Source organism: Telmatherina bonti, assembly GCF_933228915.1.
Source record: "Telmatherina bonti genome assembly, chromosome: 2".
Classification (NCBI taxonomy): domain Eukaryota; kingdom Metazoa; phylum Chordata; class Actinopteri; order Atheriniformes; family Telmatherinidae; genus Telmatherina; species Telmatherina bonti.
Window position 1 is genome coordinate 8032077 of NC_136620.1, and position 26292 is coordinate 8058368.

General features: G+C 44.2%; 1 protein-coding gene across 1 annotated transcript in view; it reads left to right on the forward strand.

The window, feature by feature from the left end:
* LOC306771125 (plasmanylethanolamine desaturase 1) overlaps positions 1-26292 on the forward strand; it is a 60691-nt gene that overhangs the window by 26837 nt on the left and 7562 nt on the right. Inside the window, exons 2-5 of the mRNA XM_079260196.1 lie at positions 1689-1808; positions 1899-1990; positions 21181-21325; positions 26114-26292. The exon at positions 26114-26292 is cut by the window's right edge and continues 34 nt beyond it. Coding sequence (XP_079116322.1) covers positions 1689-1808; positions 1899-1990; positions 21181-21325; positions 26114-26292 — 536 coding nt within the window. The remainder of the gene's footprint in view (positions 1-1688; positions 1809-1898; positions 1991-21180; positions 21326-26113) is intronic.

Genomic DNA, 26292 nt, shown 5'->3' on the forward strand with positions numbered 1-26292 from the left:
GGCTCAGTTGTAGGGGGCTGTATCCATGCGGACTGAGATCGTGTTCACGCTGCTTTGGTCAAATGAGCCAAACCATTAGGGTAATATATCCCTATTCCCACCAAAGGTGGCGCTGCTCTAATATTTAGCAAAAGAGAAGAAAAGACCCGCATGAAGAAGAAAACTTTTCCGCAGCTCTGATGTATTTTCCTCTGACCATACTTTTATTACTGCGTTTGCTTCGTTATCGCTCCATGTTTGACCACAAGCCATTTCTGGAGACTCTTGTGCATTTGTTGTAGTAGTGTTTGTCTATAGTGCCCTGCGTTTACCCATAATGCAACACCGCCAAATGCAGGATGGGGCTTTTTTTTGTAGTCCGAGACCTGCGTTTGTAGGCGGTCCGAGTCCGCTTCATCGATCCACATCAGAATTTGTTTGGTACAGTCATGTTTCCCCAAACTAAGCAGACTTTCTGAGCAAACGGACGAAGAATCGAATCAAAAAGGCTGATGTGATCCTTCAGTATCGTCTGTTTCCGTGAAGGATCATGTCCGAACCGCTCTGGCAGATCAGGGAATGAAAACTTAGTGGAAAAGTTGTGTTGCTTTGTTGTTGTGTTTTGCAAGTTTCAGAAGATTCAAAGTCAGACTCATCCAGGAGCTGAACTTCCACCTACACGTAGATCAGCCCTCTGTCTCTTCACCACTTTGATTCTGCCTGTTTTAAAAGGGTGAGGGGTCACGTTTGATGATTCGTGGAATATCCATAATCACATATTTTAAATCTCCCGTGACCACTTCGGTCCATACCTTATGAAAGGCTGATGGCATATTCATAGTCATGCAGGCCTATAGGCGCTCCCGCTCGCCAGCCCGTGTGCTTTATTAGAAAAAAGCGTCATGAATATCTTATAGCCTGCTAATGCTGTGTGATACATTAAGATCTGAACACATTAAAGTTTTAAATGCACCTAGATTGGTGAAGACAAAAGGATTAGGAGGACGCTGCGAAGAGAGCAGACGAGTAGCAGATGTTTGACGCAGAATTTTTTAGATATTGTTCATGTGTTTTCACGGTGGACGGACAATAAAGATTTATTTCACCTGATGGCTGCTTGTAGTTTATGTAAGTCGCAGGTAGGGCGACCCAGGAGTGACGGAAGGGAGGAAGCAAAGCGACGATTCAGACTTCTAAGTTCTCAGAAGGAAATGAAACGGTTCTGGACCAAATTAGATGAGCCGTAGATCAGCCCTTCGGGTTCGTTTTCAATAATTCAGCACCTCTGATCTTCGGTGCCGAGCTGCTGGAGGGCTCTGAGCCTGACCCTCCCATCACTCCCTCTTAATATTGCTGAATTGCAAGTTTAGAGGAAGAGTGGTTTTTCTCCATCCATGCTTAAGTTGCTGCTGCTGACCTGCCGGTTTGGCCTCGTCCCTGCAGAGACCGGCCTCCCACCTGAAGCTCTGTGTGGGCTTGGTGCTGCATCGGCATGGGTGTTTCACATAGAAAAGGTCGTGACCCCCTGCCTTAACTACATTTGTCCTTGTCTGAATGATTGCATATTAACACTGTGGACACACACACTCAGTCATTGTGGTCGATGATCCTTTGACCCCCCCGTTAGGAAGGACTTGTTCTCCCAGCGGCTGCAGCATCCTCAGCTTCCCTCAATGCTTTGATGAATAATTTGACTTTTTCCGCTGCAGGTAAACGACTCCAGGAGTGGGTTTGTGTGATTCTGTGCCTCTTCCTCTTCGTCATCAACTTCTCCTTCCTCCTGCTTCACTTCTCCACCATCCACATCTACAAGATCATCCTGGGCATCGGTGAGCTGGCAGTCAGAAAAGTCACCAAACCACCAGAAGATTTCACGTGTTGCTAATGCTTTCTTGTCCTCTCTGTTGCTTTTGTGCCAGTCCTTGGAATAGTGACGGCAGATTTTGCGTCGGGGATGGTGCACTGGGGTGCAGATACCTGGGGATCTGTGGACATCCCTGTTATTGGCAAGGTGAGCATGCACATAGAAAACCAGGCAAAAGTTCTTCTTCCAGAACACTTTCCACAGTATCTCCTGTTAGACACTGAAAAGCAGCTCGTCCCGACAAGCTGGACTCTTTCTAACCCTGCATGCTTAACCTGAGCCTTAAATGAAACAGAATTTTACAAAATCAGCTTTTACGTTTCATTTGCTAGAAAATGGGGAAAAAAACTGAAGTAAACAAACAACTTGATTTCAAAGCTTTGTGTCCTGACCTAAAGTCTTGAAAAATGTGTGAGTTTTAGACACAAATAACATTATAACAAACTATTAGTCTGGTTTTAGGAAGAGTTTGGATTGTAAACAATATTTGACTAATCTGTCTGATGTTTTTACCCTTTTAACTAACCCACCGCCCTCAGGCCTGTCTACATTTAGCAGCTATCTCACAAAACAAAGATATTTGTCTCTGATTCGGCCTGTTATCCACACAAAAACACAGATTTCTGCAATCAAATATGATTCTTTTAAAATTCTCTGACCAAAGTGAAGTTGTGCGAACTCTGTTTGCACGTCTGCATGGGGACATGTGTAACCGGGGTTTTAGGTTTTGAAACATCACTGTTTGCGACAGTGCGACGGTGTTGCACTCATTTAATACACCGTTGACGGTGTATTAAATGAGTGAGGAAATGAGAACACATCTGATAACCAAAGGCTCTGCCTCCTGCTTGGCTCTTTGAGACTCTAGGAACCACAAGTAAGCCTGCAGTCTGCGAACGAAGTACTCTGCTTGGTATATAAGGAACTATGAGGTCTTTGATATATAGTGGTGCCTGGTTGTGGAGGGCTTTATATGTAAGGAGAAGGATTTTAAATTCTATTCTAGATTCAACAGGCAGCCAGTGAAGAGAGGCTAAAACTGGAGAAATATGATCTCTCCTGCTGGTTCTGGTCAGGACTCTGGCTGCAGAATTCTGGATCAGCTGAAGGCTTTTCAGGGCATATTTAGGACAGCCCAGTAATAGAGAGTTACAGTAATCTAGTCTCGAAGTAACAAAAGCATGAACCAGTTTTTCTGCATCACTCTGAGACAGAATGTCCCTAATTTTGGCTATATTACGTAAATGAAAGAAGGCTGTTTTAGTAACCTGCTTAATATGTGGGCCAAAGGACAGGTCAGGGTCAAATATTACTCCAAGGTTTCTCACTGTAGCACTGGAAGCTAAAGTAATGCCATCCAGGTTCATTACAAAACCGGAAAATTTAGCTCTGAGTTTTTCAGATCCAACGAGAATTACTTCAGTCTTATCTGAGTTTAAGAGGAGAAAATTTCTAGACATCCAAGTCTTTATGTCTATGAGACAATTTTGTAGCCTATTGGGCTGATTTGTTTCATCTGGTTTAAAGGATAAGTATATCTGAGTATCATCTGCATAACAATGAAAGTTTATTCCATGTTGTCTAATAATTTTGCCTAAAGGGAGCATAAAAATAATAAATTATTTCTGCTCAGGTGGGCATGTAGCTGAGCTGAAACTATTTTCTCCAGAATTTTGGACATAAACGGGAGATTAGATATAGGTCTATAATTAGCTATCACCTCTGGATCCAGAGATTGCTTTTTAAGTAAAGGCTTGATTATAGCAGTTTTAAATGACTGTGGTACATATCCTGTCACTAAAGACATATTGATAAGATTTAATAGTGATGTATCAATTAAAGGGAAAATAAAAAAAAGTCTAAATAAAAAAAAAAGAAAAGGGAAAGGATTTACAAAATTATAAGTAATTTGTTTTTCTTTAAACATAAAAATAGAATAAAAGTGTGTCATATATTTGTTCCAGTTAACTAGAAACCAACAAAACACCTGAAAGTGGTCAAAAATTGATTTCATCCTGTCTCACATCACCTGACACCGATTTCCAACAACAAAAAAAACCCACCCCCGGACGTGACATAAATTACCTGTCTTCCCTCACCGTTCTCACACTCATCAAAAAGCTAATAACTTTAAATGAATTGTAATATAACCTAGTATACTAAAATATAATACAAAAAATAATTTAACTTCCATAACAGTCATTTCTCATAAAAGAAAACAAAAACACATAAATGGCCTCTAGAAATTTTCATGTGGATTTAGGCTTTTTATCATATTTCTTATTTTCCCAAATCATTCTGACCACATCAGTGTTCGCTCCAAGCTATCACTAAGCCATTTTATTTTATATGCTTTGGGAATATATTGCAATATGTTTTTGCCATTAGGGTTATTCTAAGGGCTGAATATGTGTCTGGTTATGTTTAGATTACAGTTTGAGCTTTGTTTAATCTTAATTTTCAGGGTCTGCTGTGCGGCACCGCAGATCCACACCAACTCAAACTTACATTTATCATCTCAGACATGTCCTGAGATTTGATCGTATCCTACGCTCACGTCCAAATCAATAAATGCCCAGCCCTGCATGGAAATGGTTGCCAAAGATTTCATTTGGTAGATGGGAGCCACTGTGTCCGTTTGTCTGGTTTCTCCTCCCTTTTCCTCACAGTCAAGTGGTGCAGCAGGGCGCCGTCTTAGGACCCTTTATGTTTTCTCTTTATATTAATAATCTGTAATAAACCAGGTAAGTAACATGTACCAAATTTTTATCCACAACATGGCAATCTACAGGCTAATCTGACGAACGTTTTGTGTGTTGCGGCGGTAACCTGGTATCTGCTGCCGTTTCCAGACACTGATGGCAGAAGGGAGATCTGGACTGACTACGTTAGAGGTTACCGATGAACATATCTCATCTGGCAGCCTTTAAGTTAATTTGTTTTGCATGTTAGTTTGGGATTAGTTACGGTGATAACCAGAACAGAGAAACACAGGAGGAAGAAAGTCCAGTTGACATTCATTCACAGCTGAAGTGGAACAACCAAGAACAACATATAAGCAGCGTCCTTCACAAAGTAACCCGGTTCTCATCAGAATTACATGTTAAGACACAAAAATACAGCCTAGTTCCAGTATTTGCTCAGATTAGTGTACTGCTGCTCTTCCTAAACTGGCTAGCCTCTAAAGAGCCTACTTACTTACTCAGCTCTGAACTCTTAAAACTCTGGCGCCCCCCCGCGCTTTTGGTGATATCATCAGCAGGTTCTGTTGACTGTGATGGATAGTTGACACTGTAGCTGATCTGCAAACAGTCCAGCTGCAACATGTAGACTCTATATGGTAAATGCACAATGATCCAATCTTCTGCTTGAACTTTAGCATCTCGTCTTCATCATGTCTACATGAATAAATGCGTTGTGTTGCTGTCATGTGATTGGCTGATGAGATAGTTGTGTGAACAGGCAGCTGAACTGAACCTGAAAAAGGGGCTGGTTGGTATAGATCAGGGCTCCTCACTCCTTGTCTTGCAGATTTTCCAAGTGATCCTGCTGGAAAACACCTGTTTCAGACTCAGACAAGCTCTGCACATGTCTGCTAAATACACATTGATTTCAATCAGGTGTGTTGCAGCGGGAGACTTGGAAAAGCTGCAGGACAGCAGCATCAAGGACAACGACTGAGGATCACCGGTGGAGTTGTTCTGTGTTGGAGTTTAAAGTGATAGAGTGAGTAAAACCGTCTGGAAGTGACAATGGTTGCTAAGGTAACCGTGAAGTTAACTTCTACTAAAACCGACAGACGTCTTCCAGAGTTTGGACGTGTGGATGTGTTTCTGTAACTAAGCATGAGCTCCATGTCTCCATCCTGTCTTCAGTGTTTTACTTCACCAGCAGGTCGGTTTGTGGTTGAAGAAATCTATAATGTGTGAGATTCGTTTATAATGTCTGAATCACAGAGGAAAGAAATGTTGCCGTGTTGCTTCACTGTCCCTTTGGTGTCCCGTCTCTCCCGGCGCTGTGTCGCCATGGCAGCGAGGTGGTTACACCCTTTCCTCCAGAGCTGTAAGACTTGAAATGAAGGGCTACTGTCATATAAAGAACTCCTCGTGGACAGTAATGTCCATGGCCTGCAACACACACACACACACACACACACACACACACACACACAGACATGTGTAATGTGAGCAACCTCACCTTGAATCTCCACAAGTGTAACTGTACGGTGCCACAGGACAAGTGCAACATGCGTGTGCACTAATTCACACACGTGATCACATTAACATTTACACATTTGCTCCGTTTCGCTCAGCCAATTAGAGTAAAGGTTATCCTCATTTCATCCAATTAAAATCAGGAGATCAGCTGCAGCCTGCAGATTGGTTCACTTTGTTTTGATTAATGGGATGTGAATGTGTGTGTGTGTGTGTGTGTTTTGTATCTACTGATTTTGTATGTATGTATTATTCATAAACAAATGATTTGTTGAAATGTTAAAGCTAATGTGTATTTTGAGAGCTGAAACACTCCAATTAGAGGAATTATTATTCATGCTGCACACGTTTATCTCGGTGCATGATTAATAATGCTGCAGTGTTTTTCAATTTGATTAAAATTCATGTAATTCGCTACTTGAACTTTGCTGCTGCTGCAACACAGAAAATCTCTCACAGATGCTTATTATAGAAGTTAAATATGAAGCTTGGAGCATGTGCGAGTTGTTTCTTCTTTGCTGTTTTTAGAATGAGACATCAAAAAGAATCAACATAGCAGCTCTCTGTTTGTTTACATAATTATAACAGCTGTTTACTTCTCAGCTGAAGCTGATGCTTCCATGCTGAACGTTTTCATTTTTATGTTTGAATTTTATGCAAAAGTTTATTTTATTTAGTTTATTTTATTTTAATTACTGGCATTTGTAAATTTCATTTTATTTATTTTGTTTTATGTACTTGTATTTGTATATACATATATTTTTTATTTACCTATCTTTGTACATTTCATTCATTTTTTATTTTCCTGCATTTGTAATTTTATTTCATTTTATTTATCTGTATTTGTACATTTTGATTTACCTGCATTTGTAAGTTTTATAGCATTTTATTTTATTTTATTTTTTTATTTACCTCCATTTGTAAATTTTATTTTTATATTTTATTTGTATTTGTACATTTTATTTTTTATTTTCCTGTATTTGTAATTTTATTTTAAAAGAACAAACATCTCACTGTCCACAGTGAGACCCTCTGTCACCTGATGGCTCAGTGTCGCCAGTAATGAGGAAACATGGGTGTTTCAGAGTAAAACGTCATCCAATCTGGAAATGCAGGCTTTTACTTTTCAAACTAACTGGGTCCACTTTGCTTCTCGTAAACGTCCTGCCAGAACGATCCGACGTGGTTTCAAAGCAGTTTAATTTGAAGAGCTTCGTATTTTAGCGAAGCAACGGCAGCGCCGCCGTGCTTTCACCACCGAGGCGGGAGGCAAACTGCTGGTGGGATTGGCCTGAAGACCGCGGCGTAGACCCACCTGGTGGAAACTGGCCTTCACCATGTTTGCTGTTGTCTGACGCTAGAACTCGGAGGGAACTCTGAACTCGGCACTGCCCTCTGCGGGATGTGTTGCCTAGCAATGCTGCCAGCGTAGAGGATGCCTGGGAATATGCAGCTGGTGACATTGGGTGCAAATGAAACTGAAGTGTGTCATGGTGTGAAGATGTTGGACCCACATGCACAATTAAGCAATCTGGAGAATGTGAAAATGGTTTATTTGGTGAACTGAGGGGATGGTTCCGGAAAGACCCGAAGGCGGGGTTCTCTGCAAAGATAGATGTATGAGTAATGGAAATGATGGAATAATTCTCAGGGAAGTGAAGGTGTCCTACTTGTTTCGGAGTTGCCGTGAATTCGGGTGGTGTCAGGAGGTCCGAGAGGATGGATGTTGGCAGTGGGTGCCAGTGAGGGTCCTTTCGGTGGAGGGCAGATAGGCAGCGACAAGCTGATCGGATCCGGAGGATAGCCAGTGGAGAGAGTGCCAGGTTATTGGTAGGGAGTGGTTGCTGGTGATGATTGGCTGCTGGGAGGGAAATCGCAGGTAGCTCTGGAGAGTTCACAAAGGAGTGTCTCTGGAAAAAAAAAAAAAAACAAGAATTTGTAAAGTCTCTCAAACGTTAGAGGATACAGGAACTCGCTGGAGGGCTTAGGTTTTACCACAGAGGCTCAACGCTCAAGCGACGAAGGACTGGCAATCAGCTGCAGATATAGTGCTGGCAGAAGATCTCTAATTCTCTACAGGTGTGCAGGTCTGCACACCTGTGGTGAAAACATCCTCCAGAAAATGGTTCCTCTGGCTCCCTTTGGTGGATCCTGAAAAGAACCCACACCCCCTGACACCACCCCCCCCTCAACGACCGCCACCAGGCGGTCCAGAAGAGCACGATGGCCGAGAAGCCTCAAAATCCGTGATCAATGAGGGGTCCATGATGAAAGACCGGGGCACCCACGAGCAGTCCTCAGGGCCATAACCCTCCCAGTCAACAAGGTACTGCCAACCACGACCCCGTCGACGAGCAGCAACAATCCGGCGGACAGCAAAACAAGGGTGGCCAGCAACGTCCAGGGCGGGAGGAGGGGGCTCGGAAGGAGGGCACAAAGGGCTAGACAGCACCGGCTTAAGCTGGGACACGTGGAAGGTGGGATGGATGCGCAAATGACCAGGGAGGCGAAGACGGACGGAAGAGGGGCTGACGATGGAGAGAACCTCATAGGGCCCAATGAACCTGGGGGAGAGCTTCCTGGACATAGACTTCAACGGCACATCACGTGAGGACAACCACACCTTTTGGCCTGGAGCATACAGAGGAGCGGGGAGTCTGTGGCGATCAGCAAAACGCTTGTTCTGTTCAGCGGAGCGGTGGAGAGCAGCAATCGTGTCAGACCAGACTCGCCTGCAGCGGCGGATATGGTGACGCACCGAGGTGACGGATATGTCCGTCTCATCAGCAGGAAAAAGGGGTGGCTGATAACCCAAGGAGATCTCAAATGGGGAGAGGCCTGTGGCGGAAGAAACATGAGAATTGTGCGCATACTCAATCCAGGGCAAGTGTTGGCTCCAGTTCGAAGGGTCAGTGGACGTGGCGCAGCGGAGGGCAGCTTCCAGTTCCTGGTTCAGTCGCTCTGTCTGGCCATTAGACTGAGGGTGATAACCTGAAGTGAGACTGACCTTGGCTCCCAACGCAGAACAGAAATGTTTCCAGACTTGAGAAACAAACTGGGGACCACGATCTGAGAGGATCTCCTGAGGAATGCCATGTAAGCGAAACACATGTTTGACAAGGAGTTGAGCAGTTTGAAAAGAGGTAGGCAACTTCTTCAGTGCTATGAGGTGGCAGGCCTTTGAAAAACGATCAACAACCGTAAGGATGGCTGTCATACCCTTAGAGACAGGCAAACCAGTGACAAAGTCCACGGCTATGTGAGACCAAGGTCTGGAGGGAGTGGGTAGTGGCTGCAGCAAACCAGCAGGAGGTCTGTTACCAGTCTTATTTCTAGCACAAACAGGACAGGCCAGGATGTATTCACGAACGTCTCTGGATTGTGGCCCACCAGAATCTACGTGTGATCAGGGAAACTGTGCGACTTATTCCAGGGTGACACGAGAACTTGGCCGTATGGAACCAGTGAATGAGACGGGACCTCACAGAAGCGGGAACATAAACACGGTTGGCCGGAACATTACCTGGAGCTGACTCAGTCTGTTGGGCTCTTTTCATGAGATTCTCGATCTCCCAGGTGAGTGTACCAATGGTGCAACTGGAAGGAAGAATAGGAGAGGGGGACTTGTCATTGTCGACAGGGCAAAATTGACGGGACAGAGCATCAGGTTTGGTGTTCTTGGAACCAGGACGATAAATCACAAGGTTGAAACGGGAGAAAAACAGTGACCAACGGGACTGGCGAGGATTCAACCTTTTGGCAGATTGGAGATAAGATTCTTGTGGTCCGTCCAAATCAATACAGGATGTTCAGCTCCCTCTAACCAATGCCGCCACTCCTCCAGAGCTAATTTGATGGCAAGAAGCTCACGATCACCTACATCATAGTTTCTCTCCGTGATGGACAAGCGCCGGGAAAAAAAAAAAGCGCAGGGCCGAAGTTTGGAATCAGAGCCTGAACGTTGGGATAATACAGCCCCTACACCTGCATCAGAAGCATCCACCTCCAGAACGAAGTGTTTCATAGGATCTGGTTGCACAAGAATGGGAGCATGCGAGAACTTGTCCTTGAGGTCAGAAAATGCCTTGGTAGCATCAGGGGTCCAGGAAAAAGGGACCTTGGTGGACATGAGAGCCGTTAGAGGAGCAGCAGTTTGGCTGTAATTCCGGATGAACCGGCGGTAGAAATTTGCGAAGCCCAAAAACCTCTGTAGCTGTTGCCGTGTCTGGGGAATGGGCCAATCCCGGACCGCTTTGGTTTTCTCAGGATCAGTGCGAACCTGCCCACCCTCAAAAATGTAACCAAGGAAAGTCAGAGGATAGATGAAATTCACATTTCTCAGCTTTCACAAAGAGCCTATTCTCCAAAAGGCGTTGCAGGACTTGACGAACATGGTGCTTGTGTTCACTGAGGGTCTTAGAGTAGATCAAAATGTCATCTAGATAGACAAACACAAATACATTCAGAAAGTCACGGAAGACGTCGTTAACGAGGGCTTGGAACACAGCGGGTGCGTTGCAGAGTCCAAAAGGCATCACTAGATACTCAAAATGGCCAATCGGGGTCTTGAAGGCGGTTTTCCATTCATCCCCTTGTTGAATACAGATAAGGTGATATGCATTTCAAAGGTCCAGTTTAGAAAAAACAGTAGCGCCATGAACCTGTTCAAAAGCAGATGTAATTAGAGGAAGGGGATACTTATTCTTCACTGTAATCTGATTCAAACCCCTGTAATCGATGCACGGTCTAAGTGTTCCATCCTTTTTGGACACGAAGAAAAACCCTGCTCCAAGAGGAGATGAAGAATGGCGGATTATTCCAGCAGCTAAGGAATCCTTGATGTATTGCTCCAGTGAGGCCCTTTCTGGACGAGAAATGTTGTAGAGTCGGCTAGACGGCAGAGGAGCTCCGGCAAGAATGTCTATGGCACAGTCATAAGGCCGGTGTGGTGGTAGGGAAAGAGCTTTGCTCTTACTGAACACCTGCCTGAGGTCTGCGTATTCCTCAGGTACTCCAGAGAGGTCAGGATGCTCCTCCACATTATCCATAGACAAGGAAGAGGGAAGAATGGCTGACTGAAGACAAGAAGAGTGACAAAAAGCGGACCAGGATTCCACCCGCTGGTCAGACCAATTAATGTGTGGATTGTGTTTCTCCAGCCAATCGAAACCTAACACAATGGGCGAAGATGAAGTGGAAAAAACGTAAAAGGAAATGGATTCATGATGGTTGCCGGACACAAGATGGAGCGGCTTTGTTCTATGAGTGATGTGAGGGAGGGGACGGCCATCGAGAGCTGCGACCTTAAGGGGAGATGGCAGTGGCTCGGTCTCAACATTATGTTGCAGAACAAAAGTCTGGTCAATAACTGTGCGCTCACAACCGGAGTCAATTAGGGCACTGAGAGAAACAGATTTATGGTGGATCAGGAGATTTGCAGGTAAACAGAAACGGTGAGATTTCGCAGGGAGATTCTTGTCCTCCTGAACTCCTGCGGCAACAGGAGGACTCATCAGTTTAACCTCTTTGGACAAGCAGCAATAAAGTGTCCTGAGTTGCCACAATAAATGCACAACTTTGCCTCTATACGCCTCTGTCGCTCTTCTGGGGAAAGGCGAGTTCTGCCAAGCTGCATGGTTTCAGGTTCCGTACAGGATGAACTCAGTGGGCTGGGGTTGCATAGACACAGAAAGGGATCTGCTAGGTGATTTACCTGACCCATTTCGCCTCATTCTGTCTTTACTCTTCTCTCTCAGCCTGTTGTCCATCTTAACTGCTAGACTGATAAGATCATCCAAGGAATCAGGTTCATCTAGCACAATCAGTTCATCCTTTATCAGATCATTTAAGGCATGAAAAAAATGCACTCTTCAAGGCTGTTGTGTTCCAGGAAGAAGCCGCGGCTAGGGTGCGAAATTCGATAGCAAATTCGGCCACCGGGCACTGTCCCTGTCGTAGCTTCCACAAACCACTTGTTAAAGCCGATTTATCCGTTACCAGATCAAACGTGGCTTTGAATTCATGAATAAATTCCTGAAATGAACATCCAAAATCTTGATACGCCTGGAAACGGCTCTCTGCCCATTTTAATGCCTTGCCAGTCAACAATCCCAGAATGTAAGAAATCTTTGCATCATCATCGGGGCCCGATTAAACACAAGTGAGCATTGTAACAAAAACCCACCAACTCACCAGAAAACTTCTCAGGAGTGGGATGGCAATGTCGCGGGGGGGTGGAGAAACCAAGGGTGTGACAGATACCTCAGGATGAGCAACAGGTTGAGGTGGAGGAGTTTGGAGGTTCTGCAGAAGATGTGTAATCTGTTCCAGACGTTGGAGAGTTGCGTTCTGCTGTTCACCAAGGGTCTGTAAAGCGGTCTCATGAGACTGAATTCTGGAGTGTTGTTCTGAGAGAGTTCTCCGTATTGCTTCTGCTGGGTCAGAGTGGCTTGAGCGTTCTGTCATGGTGTGAAGATGTTGGACCCACATGCACAATTAAGCAATCTGGAGAATGTGAAAATGGTTTATTTGGTGAACTGAGGGGATGGTTCCGGAAAGACCCGAAGGCGGGGTTCTCTGCAAAGATAGATGTATGAGTAATGGAAATGATGGAATAATTCTCAGGGAAGTGAAGGTGTCCTACTTGTTTCGGAGTTGCCGTGAATTCGGGTGGTGTCAGGAGGTCCGAGAGGATGGATGTTGGCAGTGGGTGCCAGTGAGGGTCCTTTCGGTGGAGGGCAGATAGGCAGCGACAAGCTGATCGGATCCGGAGGATAGCCAGTGGAGAGAAAGCCAGGTTATTGGTAGGGAGTGGTTGCTGGTGATGATTGGCTGCTGGGAGGGAAATCGCAGGTAGCTCTGGAGAGTTCACAAAGGAGTGTCTCTGGGAAGAAAAACAAGAATTTGTAAAGTCTCTCAAACGTTAGAGGATACAGGAACTCGCTGGAGGGCTTAGGTTTTACCACAGAGGCTCAACGCTCAAGCGACGAAGGACTGGCAATCAGCTGCAGATATAGTGCTGGCAGAAGATCTCTAATTCTCTACAGGTGTGCAGGTCTGCACACCTGTGGTGAAAACATCCTCCAGAAAATGGTTCCTCTGGCTCCCTCTGGTGGATCCTGAAAAGAACTCACACCCCCTGACAAAGTGTGAGGGGAGAATTGTCAGGTGGAGTCATGTGACATCACCCGAAACAAACAGAACAAAATTCTGTTATTGATTTAATTGGTTCCAGATTGATCAGCTGGTTCGGGTCTGGAGGTGTGTGTCCTGTCTCTGAGTCAGATCACATCACGTATGACTTTCTGAGTTCTGTAAACTGTGGTCTCAGACCAGTTGGAGCCGCGGTACTCGTTGTGCCTGCTGAATGCAGTGTGTGTGTGTGTGTGTGTGTGTGTGTGTGTGTGTGTGTGTGTGTGTGTGTTTATGATGTGTTGAGGTTCGGGGTAGTTACCGGGACCAAAGGCTTAGCAGCGATCACAGATTTGCATGGCGTGTGGGACGCCGTAGGAGACCCCTAATAAAGACTTTTACTGGAAGAGAAGAATGGACTTTTGCAGAGAACAGAGGGGTGACAATAGGCCGCTGGAAAATTAAGTGTGTTTATGTGTGCGGGAAGAAAAAACCTACACTTCACTTGTATGTATGTGTGTGTGTGTGTGTGTGTGTGTGGTGTGTGTAGAGTGAGAATAAAGCCGGCTTGTGCTCCCATTTAAGGTTAGTTTGAATATGAAAGAGGAGCGCGAAGCAGAACACCTGAGGCTAACAGCGGCTGCTGGTACAGAAGGAACATTTCAAGCTACTGTTCTTCTTCCTTATTTGTTGTTGTTGTCGTCTTCTGTACGTCTTGTGTTTACATGTCCTCGTCTTTACTTTGCTTCCTGTTGTCTTTAATAGTCGAGCCCTCTCTGCGTAGCAGCTCGGGGTGCGAGACAGTGCAGAAACATTAATGCATGTTGTTTTTTACACGTTGACTTTAAATGTTTGCCGTATAATCCCGACCGGCGTAAAGCCGCTACCGTGACGACGTCCTTCTGCTGGAAGCAGCTTCTTCTGCAACCGGTCAGGTTCTGAGGATGTGCTTTTCAGAGCTTTAGTTCGCAAATCACACATTTATTCAGCAGAATAACCCAACATGTGTTGTCACGAGGCCTGTAAATCATAAGTTTGATCACATTTCAGCTGCGTTTCTGTTACATTTTATAGCAAAGTAAAAGAAATTTTTCTAGTTTTGATTAACAACAAGTGTCATTTGCAGGTGTTTCCATTGAACGGTGTTTACTTCGAGCATAAGCCGCAGTTCTTGTCAAATCTCGTCCAGCTGACGAGATTTAAAGAGAATGGCGGCCTTTGCGAGGCAGCCACGTAGCGTTATTCTGGGGTTTTCTACCTGCTGCTACGATTTTTCAAAGCTTTTCTCCCTCATGGCCATTCACAGTAGTGGATGTACGGTGGCCTTTAGGGACCAAACTTCTTCCAGACGTCAACATATTTTCCTGTGCGAATGAACCCAGCGGCTTCAGGTGCAGCGATGACTGCATGAAAGGCAACTTCTCCAAGTCTGTCTTCTTCTATGGTCCCTTTAAGGTGTTACTTCTCCCAAACGGTGCTCTAGTTCTTATCGAACAAAGTCGCCACTGAAGTTTTACTGCAGAGCCTCACATATGGTTGTTTGTCCATTCAGAGACACCGTAGTGAAAAGGGTGGCAGTTGCGAATCTATGTGAACCATCAGCAAGTAGAGAGAAATACAGCTGAGCTCATATGTCTTCATCCCCTTTCATTAAAGAAAAGGCTGAATTTACAACAATCACTAAAATAACTGGAGACCTAAAAAAGGAACAAGAACTAAAGTTTGCAAAAATATAATTTAGAAATATAAGACACTTTTTTATTTATTTAATTGAGTTGAAGAAAGAAAACAAAACAAACAAATGTGTCCTGGACAAATTAGAGACTTTTCTGTTGAACAGTGGGACAAAATACCTGTCAACAGGTGCAGAATTCTGACTGGGAGGAACAGAAAACACCTGACTGGAGCGGAAACATTAAAGGATTGTTCAACTAAATATTAGTTTATGACTGATGGAATATGTCATAAATTATCTTATTTATTTGCTTTTTAAGAAACTATTTCTGTTGAACCAGAATTAGAAAATAATGTAATGATTTTCATAAAATTTTAATTTATTACTTTAGTCTATTTCATTTTATTTTACAGTCTGCTGTTTTTTCCTTTAATGAAAGGGGATGAATAAATATGAGCACAACTGTGTTTCTTTCTAGGAGGATAAAACAGGACAGTTACTCTGCTAAAGCCATTAGATACCGATAGAAACAAAGTTTTTTAAAGGTATATCTATGTTTTTGTTATTTACCTTTTGATCCTGTTACATTCTGAAAATAAAACAGGTGAAAATATAAGTCACAGAAGCTGCTTTGACTCCTAAGAGTTTTCTCATCTTCCCTTCTGCTCCCCAGTAGAAGTCCCCAGTAGGAGTAGCATTTAGACCAGTCTGGAAGTAGACAATAAAGGACTATTTAAGTGTTTTGCATAAAACATTAAAGTAACAATACACAGAAATTAAGTAAATTATGGAAACAACTAAATGTTGGATTCCATCATGGTTGAGAACGGGACAAAATGTTGCTAATGACACATTGAGCTTTTTGATCCTTTAACATAAAGATCTGCGCTCAGAAAGGTTTGGGGATAAAAGTTAGATTCTAATATTTCATGGTTCGATATGAATATTAGAGATTTTGTTAAATCAGCATGTTATATTGTCTTGTATGGATCTGTGGATCCTGGATCAAAGAAAATATCACTGAAATCATCACTGAGGTGATATCATAGACCGTATATGAAAGATGGATGGAGCCTCCGGCGGTTAAAACTGAAGCCTATGCAGAAGTGCATAAAACTGCAGTTCCCCCTTCATCCACTAGGGGCAAAACAGAGCAAATCCCCATAGACTCCCATGTTAAAAAGACCAACTTCACAGCAGAAATAAACATGTTCACAGCAGAAATAAACATGTTTACAGCAGAAATAAACATGTTTACAGCAGAAATAAACATATTTACAGCAGAAATAAACACGTTTACAGCAGAAATAAACACATTTACAGCAGAAATAAACACGTTTACAGCAGAAATAAACACGTTTACAGCAGAAATAAACACGTTTACAGCAGAAATAAACATGTTTACAGCAGAAATAAACACATTAGCAGCAGAAATAAACATATTTACAGCAGAAATAAACATGTTTACAGCAGAAATAAACATGTTTACAGCAGAAATAAACACGTTTACAGCAGAAATAAACATGTTTACAGCAGAAATAAACATATTTACAGCAGAAATAAACACGTTTACAGCAGAAATAACCATGTTTACAGCAGAAATAAACACGTTTACAGCAGAAATAAACACGTTTACAGCAGAAATAAACACATTTACAGCAGAAATAAACATGTTTACAGCAGAAATAAACACATTTACAGCAGAAATAAACATGTTTACAGCAGAAATAAACACGTTCACAGCAGAAATAAACATATTTACAGCAGAAATAAACACGTTTACAGCAGAAATAAACACGTTTACAGCAGAAATAAACACATTTACAGCAGAAATAAACATGTTCACAGCAGAAATAAACATGTTTACAGCAGAAATAAACACATTTACAGCAGAAATAAACATGTTCACAGCAGAAATAAACACATTTACAGCAGAAATAAACCCGTTTACAGCAGAAATAAACATGTTTACAGCAGAATTAAACACATTTACAGCAGAAATAAACATGTTTACAGCAGAAATAAACACGTTTACAGCAGAAATAAACACATTTACAGCAGAAATAAACATGTTTACAGCAGAAATAAACACATTTACAGCAGAAATAAACATGTTCACAGCAGAAATAAACACATTTACAGCAGAAATAAACACGTTTACAGCAGAAATAAACACATTTACAGCAGAAATAAACACGTTTACAGCAGAAATAAACACATTTACAGCAGAAATAAACACGTTTACAGCAGAAATAAACAAGTTTACAGCCTGGTTCAAAAATCCATTTTCGGTTTAATAGGTCAGGTTTACGTACTGTGTGGGAGGAGTGAATCTTTTTCTAACTCGCCCGTTTAAAAGTTAATCTCGAAATTTGGGGGCGTGTCCTTTTGATTGACAGGCACCGGATCTCCCGCTTCAAGTCAGCAGAATGTAGAACAACCGCGGTTTTTAGCTGGTTAACAACTTTCTTAGCTACAGGCAGCTTGGAGTTCGCTTGATGTCAATCATCCGCCATGACGCTCACAGCCCCCTCTCAGTTCCACCTCTTTGCCCATATTTGTATTTTCCGGGTGAGACGACACGCATGCCCCTGCCAAGATGGTGATGGTAGGAACCGCCCACCGAGCTTCAATTCAGCTCTTCAGAAACCTACGGGTGATGTCACGAAGGCTCCGTCCATCTTTTATATACAGTCTATGGTTGATATGCATTCAGTCAGTAACTCCGTTTCCAAGTTACACCGAGAATTGCACAAAATCTAAATATCTCAGTTGAGAAAACGCAAATGGAAACATCTACATTTAGAAAAAAAAGACTGAAATATTGCTAAAAAAGTTTCTCATGAGGAGGTTTTTTCAGACGCTTTGATATAGAAATATATTGCAAAATTGTAACTAAAACACTTTCTTTGCATTTACGTGTCCCCAGATGTGACCAGTTAATTTAAAGATGTCAAAGATTTTAGAGTTTTAGAACAGAAAATGAGGTATAAAAGCCGTCGCAAATTGTCCGCAACAAGTAGAGAACTCCAAAATAAGACAAAGTGGCTACTTTGTATGGCTGACTCGATTTTAGGAAAACTAAGGCTTAAACACTGTTCAGCCAAAACAGCTTAAAATCACAATTGTTGTTTGTCAAAACTTACAAATATCGCTTTTATTTCCTTAAATGAATGTAGTGGAAACGCAGCTAGTGACAGAAAAAGCTGGAATTAAAGCAGAAGGAGCTCAAAGGAAATATCTAAGTGTGACATTTTGTTTTCGGAGGCACCTTCATCATATAAACTTCCACATGTTTGGGCTCAGAAATTATATAAAACTGTTTATTTTCATTTTTCCAGTTAGAAATAACATCACTGGCTTTGATATGAGCCTTCTTTTCTCCACAGCAGCAGAAGTGCAGCTCCATCTTAAAGCTCCACGATTTCCCCGCCGTGGTTCCAACAATTCCTTGGTGAGGCTCCGGGCCACGCTGTATTCCTTCACTCCTCATGTCTTTGAGCTTTAATTGACTCAACAAGGATTTAGCAGTCCTCTAATGACACCACTTTAAGGACAAAGTCATGCTCATTAGTTCCCAATGATGCTCAATTCACACTGAAATGTACCAGATGTGCTTCCAGTTCAGGGATGTGTCTGAAGATCCTCCTCACTTTCTTTTTTAAATTTTCTTTCTTATAACATCTTCAACAAACATGTATTTCCTGGAAAGTCTGATGCATTGGAACGAGAGTGGACTGAAAAACGGGGATGTGATGTGAAGAAGCGAAAGATTTGGTCTCAAAAATGGAAACAAACCAAGAAAAAACAGGAAGATTTAGTCGGAAAAAAGGAGGGAAGGACAAAAATAAAATAGAACTAAAAAAAAAAGGGGTGGAGGACACGTCGTCCCAAGCAGTGGGGCAGCACCGGTTGCCGGGGTGATGGGCGGTGTGAGCTGGTGATTAACGGACGTCGTGCGAGGCAGGCCGTTAAACGGTGTGGGATTAGAGGACACGCAGCGACCGTCGGCCCGCCGTTAACTGGGAGCCGCCCCGCTCGGCACGACCTCCACGGCTTAGCCGGCCTTTCATCTGGCTGAGGGCGGGTGAGAGGAGGGGGTGATGGCTGGGGGGGAGGAGGGGGGGAGCAGATGGGAACAGAGATGGACACGTAATTACAAAGATGTCAACAGATAGGTGTCGTCAGAAACGCTGGAAGTATCAACCGACGGGCGGCTGCCATTGTTCCAAACAGCTAACATGGCAGTAATGAGTTTTCATGCTGATGTTTCCATCTCCACACACACACACACACACACACACACACACACACACACACACACACACACACACACACACACACACACACACACAGAGCACAGCACAGAAGCACATGCAAACCTCCCTTTCTCACTCTTTCCACCTAGGGAAATAAATTACCTTTATCCTGCGTGTGTGTGTGTGTGTGGGGGGGGGGGCTTCTCTTTGTCCTCTTTGAGCTTCTGAGATTCAGACCCGGTCTTTCATTTGAGACCCCCACGCCGTCGCAGACAGGTGTCTGCCTCTGCACGGCGCAGGTGGGGTCTGCAGTGTGTTTTCCATCTTTCTGTGGGTCATTTCTGCGTATCAGAGTGTGAACGCGGGCAGACCGCTGCTTCCTACTTTATTAGGATGCTGAAAATGTGCTTCTGGGGTTCTTGGTGTGCAGAGAACATCTGCACGCTTTCAGCCTTGATTTGGATGAAGAAAAACATCTGAAATAAACTGTTTCTGCAATGAGAAGACCTTATAATAAATACTCACTGGTCCATGTACGAGGATGTAAGATAAATATTCCCCGTCACTCCATCAGGTCCGCCTTCCAGCACCAGGTTGGACCCTTTTCAGCCAGAACTGCTCCACACAGACACAGGCTGTGTCTGTCTGCTGAGAGCTGGGATCATTTGTGTATTTAGTTGTGCGTTTACAAGTCTGCATAAACCTCCAGCAGGTGAAGAGACGTCGTATGTAAGGTGCAACAGAGGGAAAAGAGAGCGAAACAAGACAGTAGACAAGCAGACCGTGAGGACAACAGGAGATAAACTCCATAAAATAAATACACGATCATTTAAATATGCTACAAAATAAAAGTGAAAAACAAAAATCAGTATGATTGAGTATAATGAATGGTTTCTGATATAAAGCTGTCAGGTGATATCATTAGGATGATTTAGTGATGGATATCAGCAGCTTCCTCAGGTTGGAGGAACAAAGCAAACCTGCAGACGTGTTTCTGTTTTATCAGGATTCTGTTCAGTTTTTCACATTTCTGGCCTGAATCTGGACTTTTCTGTCTCCTCATGCCGTCCAGGGCCGCGTGGCTTTTAAAACAAATAAAACTGAAGCTCCAGAGGTCTTTAGTGGTGGTTGTTTGACAGGAACAGCTTCTGCACATCATCCAGCTGCCCAGCCACACGGCAGCGTCTTGTTTCCATGGTTTCATCACAGTGGTGGTCGACTGGGTTGTTTCTGCAGGAAGTGACCTCAGATCTCCCTACAAGCCTGTCGAAGCCGCGCTCGTCTTCTACGCCGTGCGTGCGGAGAGGCGTTCTCCATCCCAGCTGCAGTCTCCGGCTGGTGGATCAGGTTTTTCCAGAGCTGAACTTTTCTCTCCAGAAAGCAGCTGCTGGCGTCCTGGTTGGAGCTCTGCTGGAGTTCATTTTAAGATTCTGTTATCTGTTCTTAGGTCCTTGAGTGATGTTGCTCGGCAGTTCCTCTCTGAGCGACTTTACCAGCCGGAAGCCTGGGATCAGCCGATCTGCTGCTTCTGAAGGTTTCCAGGCCTCTGGGTGCCACTTTGCTGAAAACCCGTCTGTGTTTACGACACTCCACCCGGCTTAACGAACTTTTATTGTTTCCTTATTTCTAAGGATTTTACTTTCAGCTGCTTTAAAATGGTTTTATGTGTTTTAACTTTAACTTCTGTTCAGTTAAAGTGTTTTTCTGAATAAAGTTGAGCTGTTGAACAACTCGGCGTTTCTGCCAGCATCTCGGCCTGGAGAGGAGCAGTTTTCCTCCATTTTCCACGTTTCTACAACAAACCGTGTCAGACTCTCTTCACGTTCGATCCAAACGTCTCATCTCTGACCACTGAATTGGTGCTTCGATGTGTTTAACGGGACGTTACTCCTCCAGAAAGTAGATTTATCTGCAGGTTGATGCATAAATTCCATTCCAACTCCGTAAATCATCTACAGTCCTTCCTGTCTTACAGAAGCTTAGCCGGTGGAGGAATACGCCAAGGAACTATTTTATCTGCTTCCACTGCATGATTTTCCTCTGTTTCTGCTTTCGCAGGCGTTCATACGACCGTTCAGGGAGCATCACATCGACCCAACGGCCATCACTCGCCACGACTTCATCGAAACTAACGGTGACAACTGCATGATCCCCATCCTCCCGCTGGCTCACATGGCCTACAAGTTCCTCACATGCACACCAGGTCGGTACCTCGCCGGTTGAACTGTGGTGTTTTAGTCCTACGCAGGAAAATGAGTCTAACTATCACAAACCTGTAAAGAGAAGGTCGGCTCCACTCCGGAACAACCTGCAGGAGTGTCTTAGTGCTGCAAGGTGCCGAAGTGTGTGAAGTTGTGGGGCGGCGTGGGGCCGGTTTGCTTGTAATCATGAGCCCTGACCCGGCGAGAGCAGAGCAGGGAGGGAGGGACGGGAGGAAGAGGATCAGCAGGAGAAACAGAGGAAGCTGTTATTGGGGAGGTGACTTCTCCACCTGTCATGTCTGCACTTCGACTTGAGCTGAAAGGTCACTAATGGGAGGAGAGCGGGGGCGTTGACATCGGTTAGCGGGGTTGAAGGTGGCGGCGCACGCCGTGCTGCAGCTTTAAGCTGCTTGCAGGCATCTGCAAGTCAGCGCCTCTGATAAACATCAGCTCAGCTGGAGGCTGAAGGGCGAAACAAACAGCAGACAGGGTGACGTGTCAACAAGCGGGGACGTTCCCGCATCGCTGCGTCGTCATGGCGAAGTGTCAACACCTCATGACATGGAAACATGAAGTCAGAACAAACCGGAGACGAAGAACGGAAACCACAGACGTGCAACAGGTTGTGCAGCTGCAGCGTCTTCGCTTGCAGACCGGAGATGTTTCCAGAAGCTCACAGCTGCACACGGAACACACGCCTGTTACCATGGATACTTCGTACTTTAGTAAGAAGACACCCGTTTATTTCGTTTCTAGTGTAACGTTGTCATACAGCAGTTTGACATTATTAATTTTTTTGGGTTTTTTTTCTTTCTTTTGTCCGTTACCAGGACAACGTTGTAAATAAGAATTTTCTTCATAATGTTTCGCCGGTTAAAATAAATAAATTTATTACCGTTGACTTTAGTAAGAACAAAAACATTTAAATAGAAATAAATAAATAAATGAGCTGGTTATGACAGAATTATTTATAATTATAATTATAATGATTATAATTATAATTATTATTATTATTAATAATATATTATTATTGTTATTGTTATTATTATTATTATTATTAATAGTAATAATATTAATAATAAAAATTACAAATAATAACAACAATACTAATAATAATTCATAAAATTTAGACTATAACTCTATACTTATTAAACAATAAGATTACTGGTAGTAAATATAATAGATTTGATAATGTTAATATCTAAATTTTCTCATATTTTAATATGATTAAAATAGTAATGAAGATAAACAATGATAATAGTGATATTGTTTGTTTATTTCCTCCCAGTTTCTTTATATAAAACTTTATTTCCAGGTTTCTGATCTTTATTTCATGCCATTTGGTTTTTTCTTGCTTTGTGACGTTTTAATCAAATAAAAGAAATAAAAAGGAAATCATGTTAAAACTTAAATCAGGTTTCAGGTGAAACTCCTGGATGCAGTTGGACAAGTGACCAATGTCACTGTAAAAGATCCAGATGGAAAAAGAGGTTGATAGGGGGGGTGGGGGGCGAGAGAACATGGGAGGGGGGGTGCGGTCCGTCCGTGGGTGACATCCACACATGTCATGTCAGCCACTGCAGGGAGTCATGAGGTCACAGAACAGAGACGGAGACGCCGTGACATCTACACCTGTCATGTCTGCACCTGAAGAGGTCACCACTAAGAGTTTGAGACAGCGGCTGAGAGGAGACGGGGCGCGGGACAGCACACGGGGTGGGGGCAGCGCGGGGTCACGTAGCGGTTAGATGACATCTAAACCTGTCATGTCAAGCTCCTCACGGTGTCAGGCGGTCACCAGACAAAGACAGAGGCAGAGGTAAAGAGGGGAAGCTGACATCTCCAGCTGTCATGTCTGCACTTGAACCGGGGTCAAGAGATTGTGGTTTTAACCAGAAAAGAGGGGAGGGGGGGGATGGGGGGACAAAGAGGACAGCTGTAAGTCATGCCCACGGAAGACTCCAGTGAATACCAGGAGTCGTCGCAGCGGTACGGACGTTCTGACGGACTGCGGCAGAGACGAACCGACGAGCTGCGTCCGCATCCGCGTGCAGTTCAGGTGTCAACAATAGTTTACATGGATGTAATCCTGCAGAACGGCTGTTTACAGCTGCTCCTCGGTGGCTGCTGACGCGCTGCCATCCGTTACTTCCACCTCAGGAGGGATGAGAGATGCAGGCGCAGGAATCCGACTAGCACATCTTCAAGATTAAACTTAAGACACATTCATGCTTTTTATTTGTCTGAAGGTTGATCCAGAATGCACGTTGATAACCATCCAAACGTACCACAAGCTGCCAGGTGACGGGTATACCTGTAAAATCCTCAAATGAAAAGGGCACAAAATAATAACTATAAAAGCTGTAACACAGGAGATGTTAGACTGCTGGTACTGGGGATGCAGAATGTTATCCTGTTGATTCAGCGCCGATAGTTTATAGTCCCTTTTCATTCATTCAGCTGTCGATACAGGTGTCGATACAGGTGTCGATACAGGTGTCGATACAGGTGTCGATACAGATGGGGATACAGGTGTCGATACAGATGGGGATACAGGTGTCGATACAGGTGTCGATACAAGTGTTGATACAGATGGGGATACAGGTGTCGATACAGGTCTCGATACAAGTGTTGATACAGATGGGGATACAGGTGTCGATACAGGTGTCGATACAGATGGGGATACAGGTGTCGATACAGGTGTCGATACAGGTGTCGATACAGATGGGGATACAGGTGTCGATACAGGTGTCGATACAGGTGTCGATACAGATGGGGATACAGGTGTCGATACAGGTGTCGATGCAGATGGGGATACAGGTGTCGATACAGGTGTCGATACAAGTGTTGATACAGATGGGGATACAGGTGTCGATACAGGTGTCGATACAGGTGTCGATGCAGATGGGGATACAGGTGTCGATACAGATGGTGATACAGGTGTCGATACAGGTGTCGATACAAGTGTTGATACAGATGGGGATACAGGTGTCGATACAGGTGTCGATACAAGTGTTGATACAGGTGTCGATACAGGTGTCGATGCAGATGGTGATACAGGTGTCGATACAGATGGGGATACAGGTGTCGATACAGGTGTCGATACAAGTGTTGATACAGATGGTGATACAGGTGTCGATACAGGTGTCGATACAGATGGGGATACAGGTGTCGATACAGGTGTCGATACAGGTGTCGATACAGATGGGGATACAGGTGTCGATACAGGTGTCGATACAAGTGTTGATACAGATGGGGATACAGGTGTCGATACAGGTCTCGATACAAGTGTTGATACAGATGGGGATACAGGTGTCGATACAGGTGTCGATACAGATGGGGATACAGGTGTCGATACAGGTGTCGATACAGGTGTCGATACAGATGGGGATACAGGTGTCGATACAGGTGTCGATGCAGATGGGGATACAGGTGTCGATACAGATGGGGATACAGGTGTCGATACAGGTGTCGATACAAGTGTTGATACAGATGGGGATACAGGTGTCGATACAGGTGTCGATACAGGTGTCGATGCAGATGGGGATACAGGTGTCGATACAGATGGTGATACAGGTGTCGATACAGGTGTCGATACAAGTGTTGATACAGATGGGGATACAGGTGTCGATACAGGTGTCGATACAAGTGTTGATACAGGTGTCGATACAGGTGTCGATGCAGATGGTGATACAGGTGTCGATACAGATGGGGATACAGGTGTCGATACAGGTGTCGATACAAGTGTTGATACAGATGGTGATACAGGTGTCGATACAAGTGTTGATACAGATGGTGATACAGGTGTCGATACAGATGACGGTACAAGTGTTGATACAGGTGTTGATACAGGTGTCGATACAGGTGTTGATACAGATGTTGATACAGGTGTCGATACAGGTGTCGATACAGGTGTTGATACAGGTGTCGATACAGATGGTGATACAGATGGTGATACAGGTGTCGATACAGATGTCGATGCAGATGTTGATACAGATGTCGATGCAGATGTTGATACAGATGTCAATGCAGATGTCGATACAGATGTCGATGCAGATGTTGATACGAGGCAGGTGTCGATACAGATGACGGTACAGGTGTCGATACAGATGTCGATACAGATGTCGATACAGGTGTCGATACAGATGTCGATACAGGTGTCGATACAGATGTCGATACAGGTGTCGATACAGATGACGGTACAGATGTCGATACAGGTGTCGATACAGATGACGGTACAGGTGTCGAGGCAGGTGTCGATACAGATGACGGTACAAGTGTTGATACAGGTGTCGATACAGGTGTTGATACAGATGTCGATACAGGTGTCGATACAGGTGTCGATACAGGTGACGGTACAGGTGTCGAGGCAGGTGTCGATACAGATGACGGTACAAGTGTTGATACAGGTGTCGATACAGGTGTTGATACAGATGTCGATACAGATGTCGATACAGATGACGGTACAGGTGTCGAGGCAGGTGTCGATACCGTACCATCTAAAGCTCAGTCTTAGTGACTCAGTGAGGGCTCAGCTCTCGTCGCTCCTCTCATGTAAAACCCGTCGTGTGATTTTCGCATCAGCGCAGGATGTTACGTTACAAACTGTCTCCACATCGTCTCATCTTCCAGATCTTTCCACTCCTCATCCTCTTCATCTTCTCGTCATCCTCTCTGTGGGAGCACCTCCCTCCTCATCACACTAAACAGTTTGATCAATTATTCTATTAACTCTCTCCTCCTCCTCCTTCTTCTTCTGTGTAAACGTCTTTGTCTGCGTCCCCTTCCAGAGGCCTTGGCGGCGTCCTACCCCCGGGACTGCTACGTCTTCGCCTTGGCAGTTTTTGTGACGCTGACCAATCAGATTCATAAGTGGAGCCACTCCTACTTCGGCCTCCCGCGCTGGGTCACGCTGCTCCAGGACTGGCATCTGGTGTTGCCACGGAAACACCACCGCATCCACCACGTC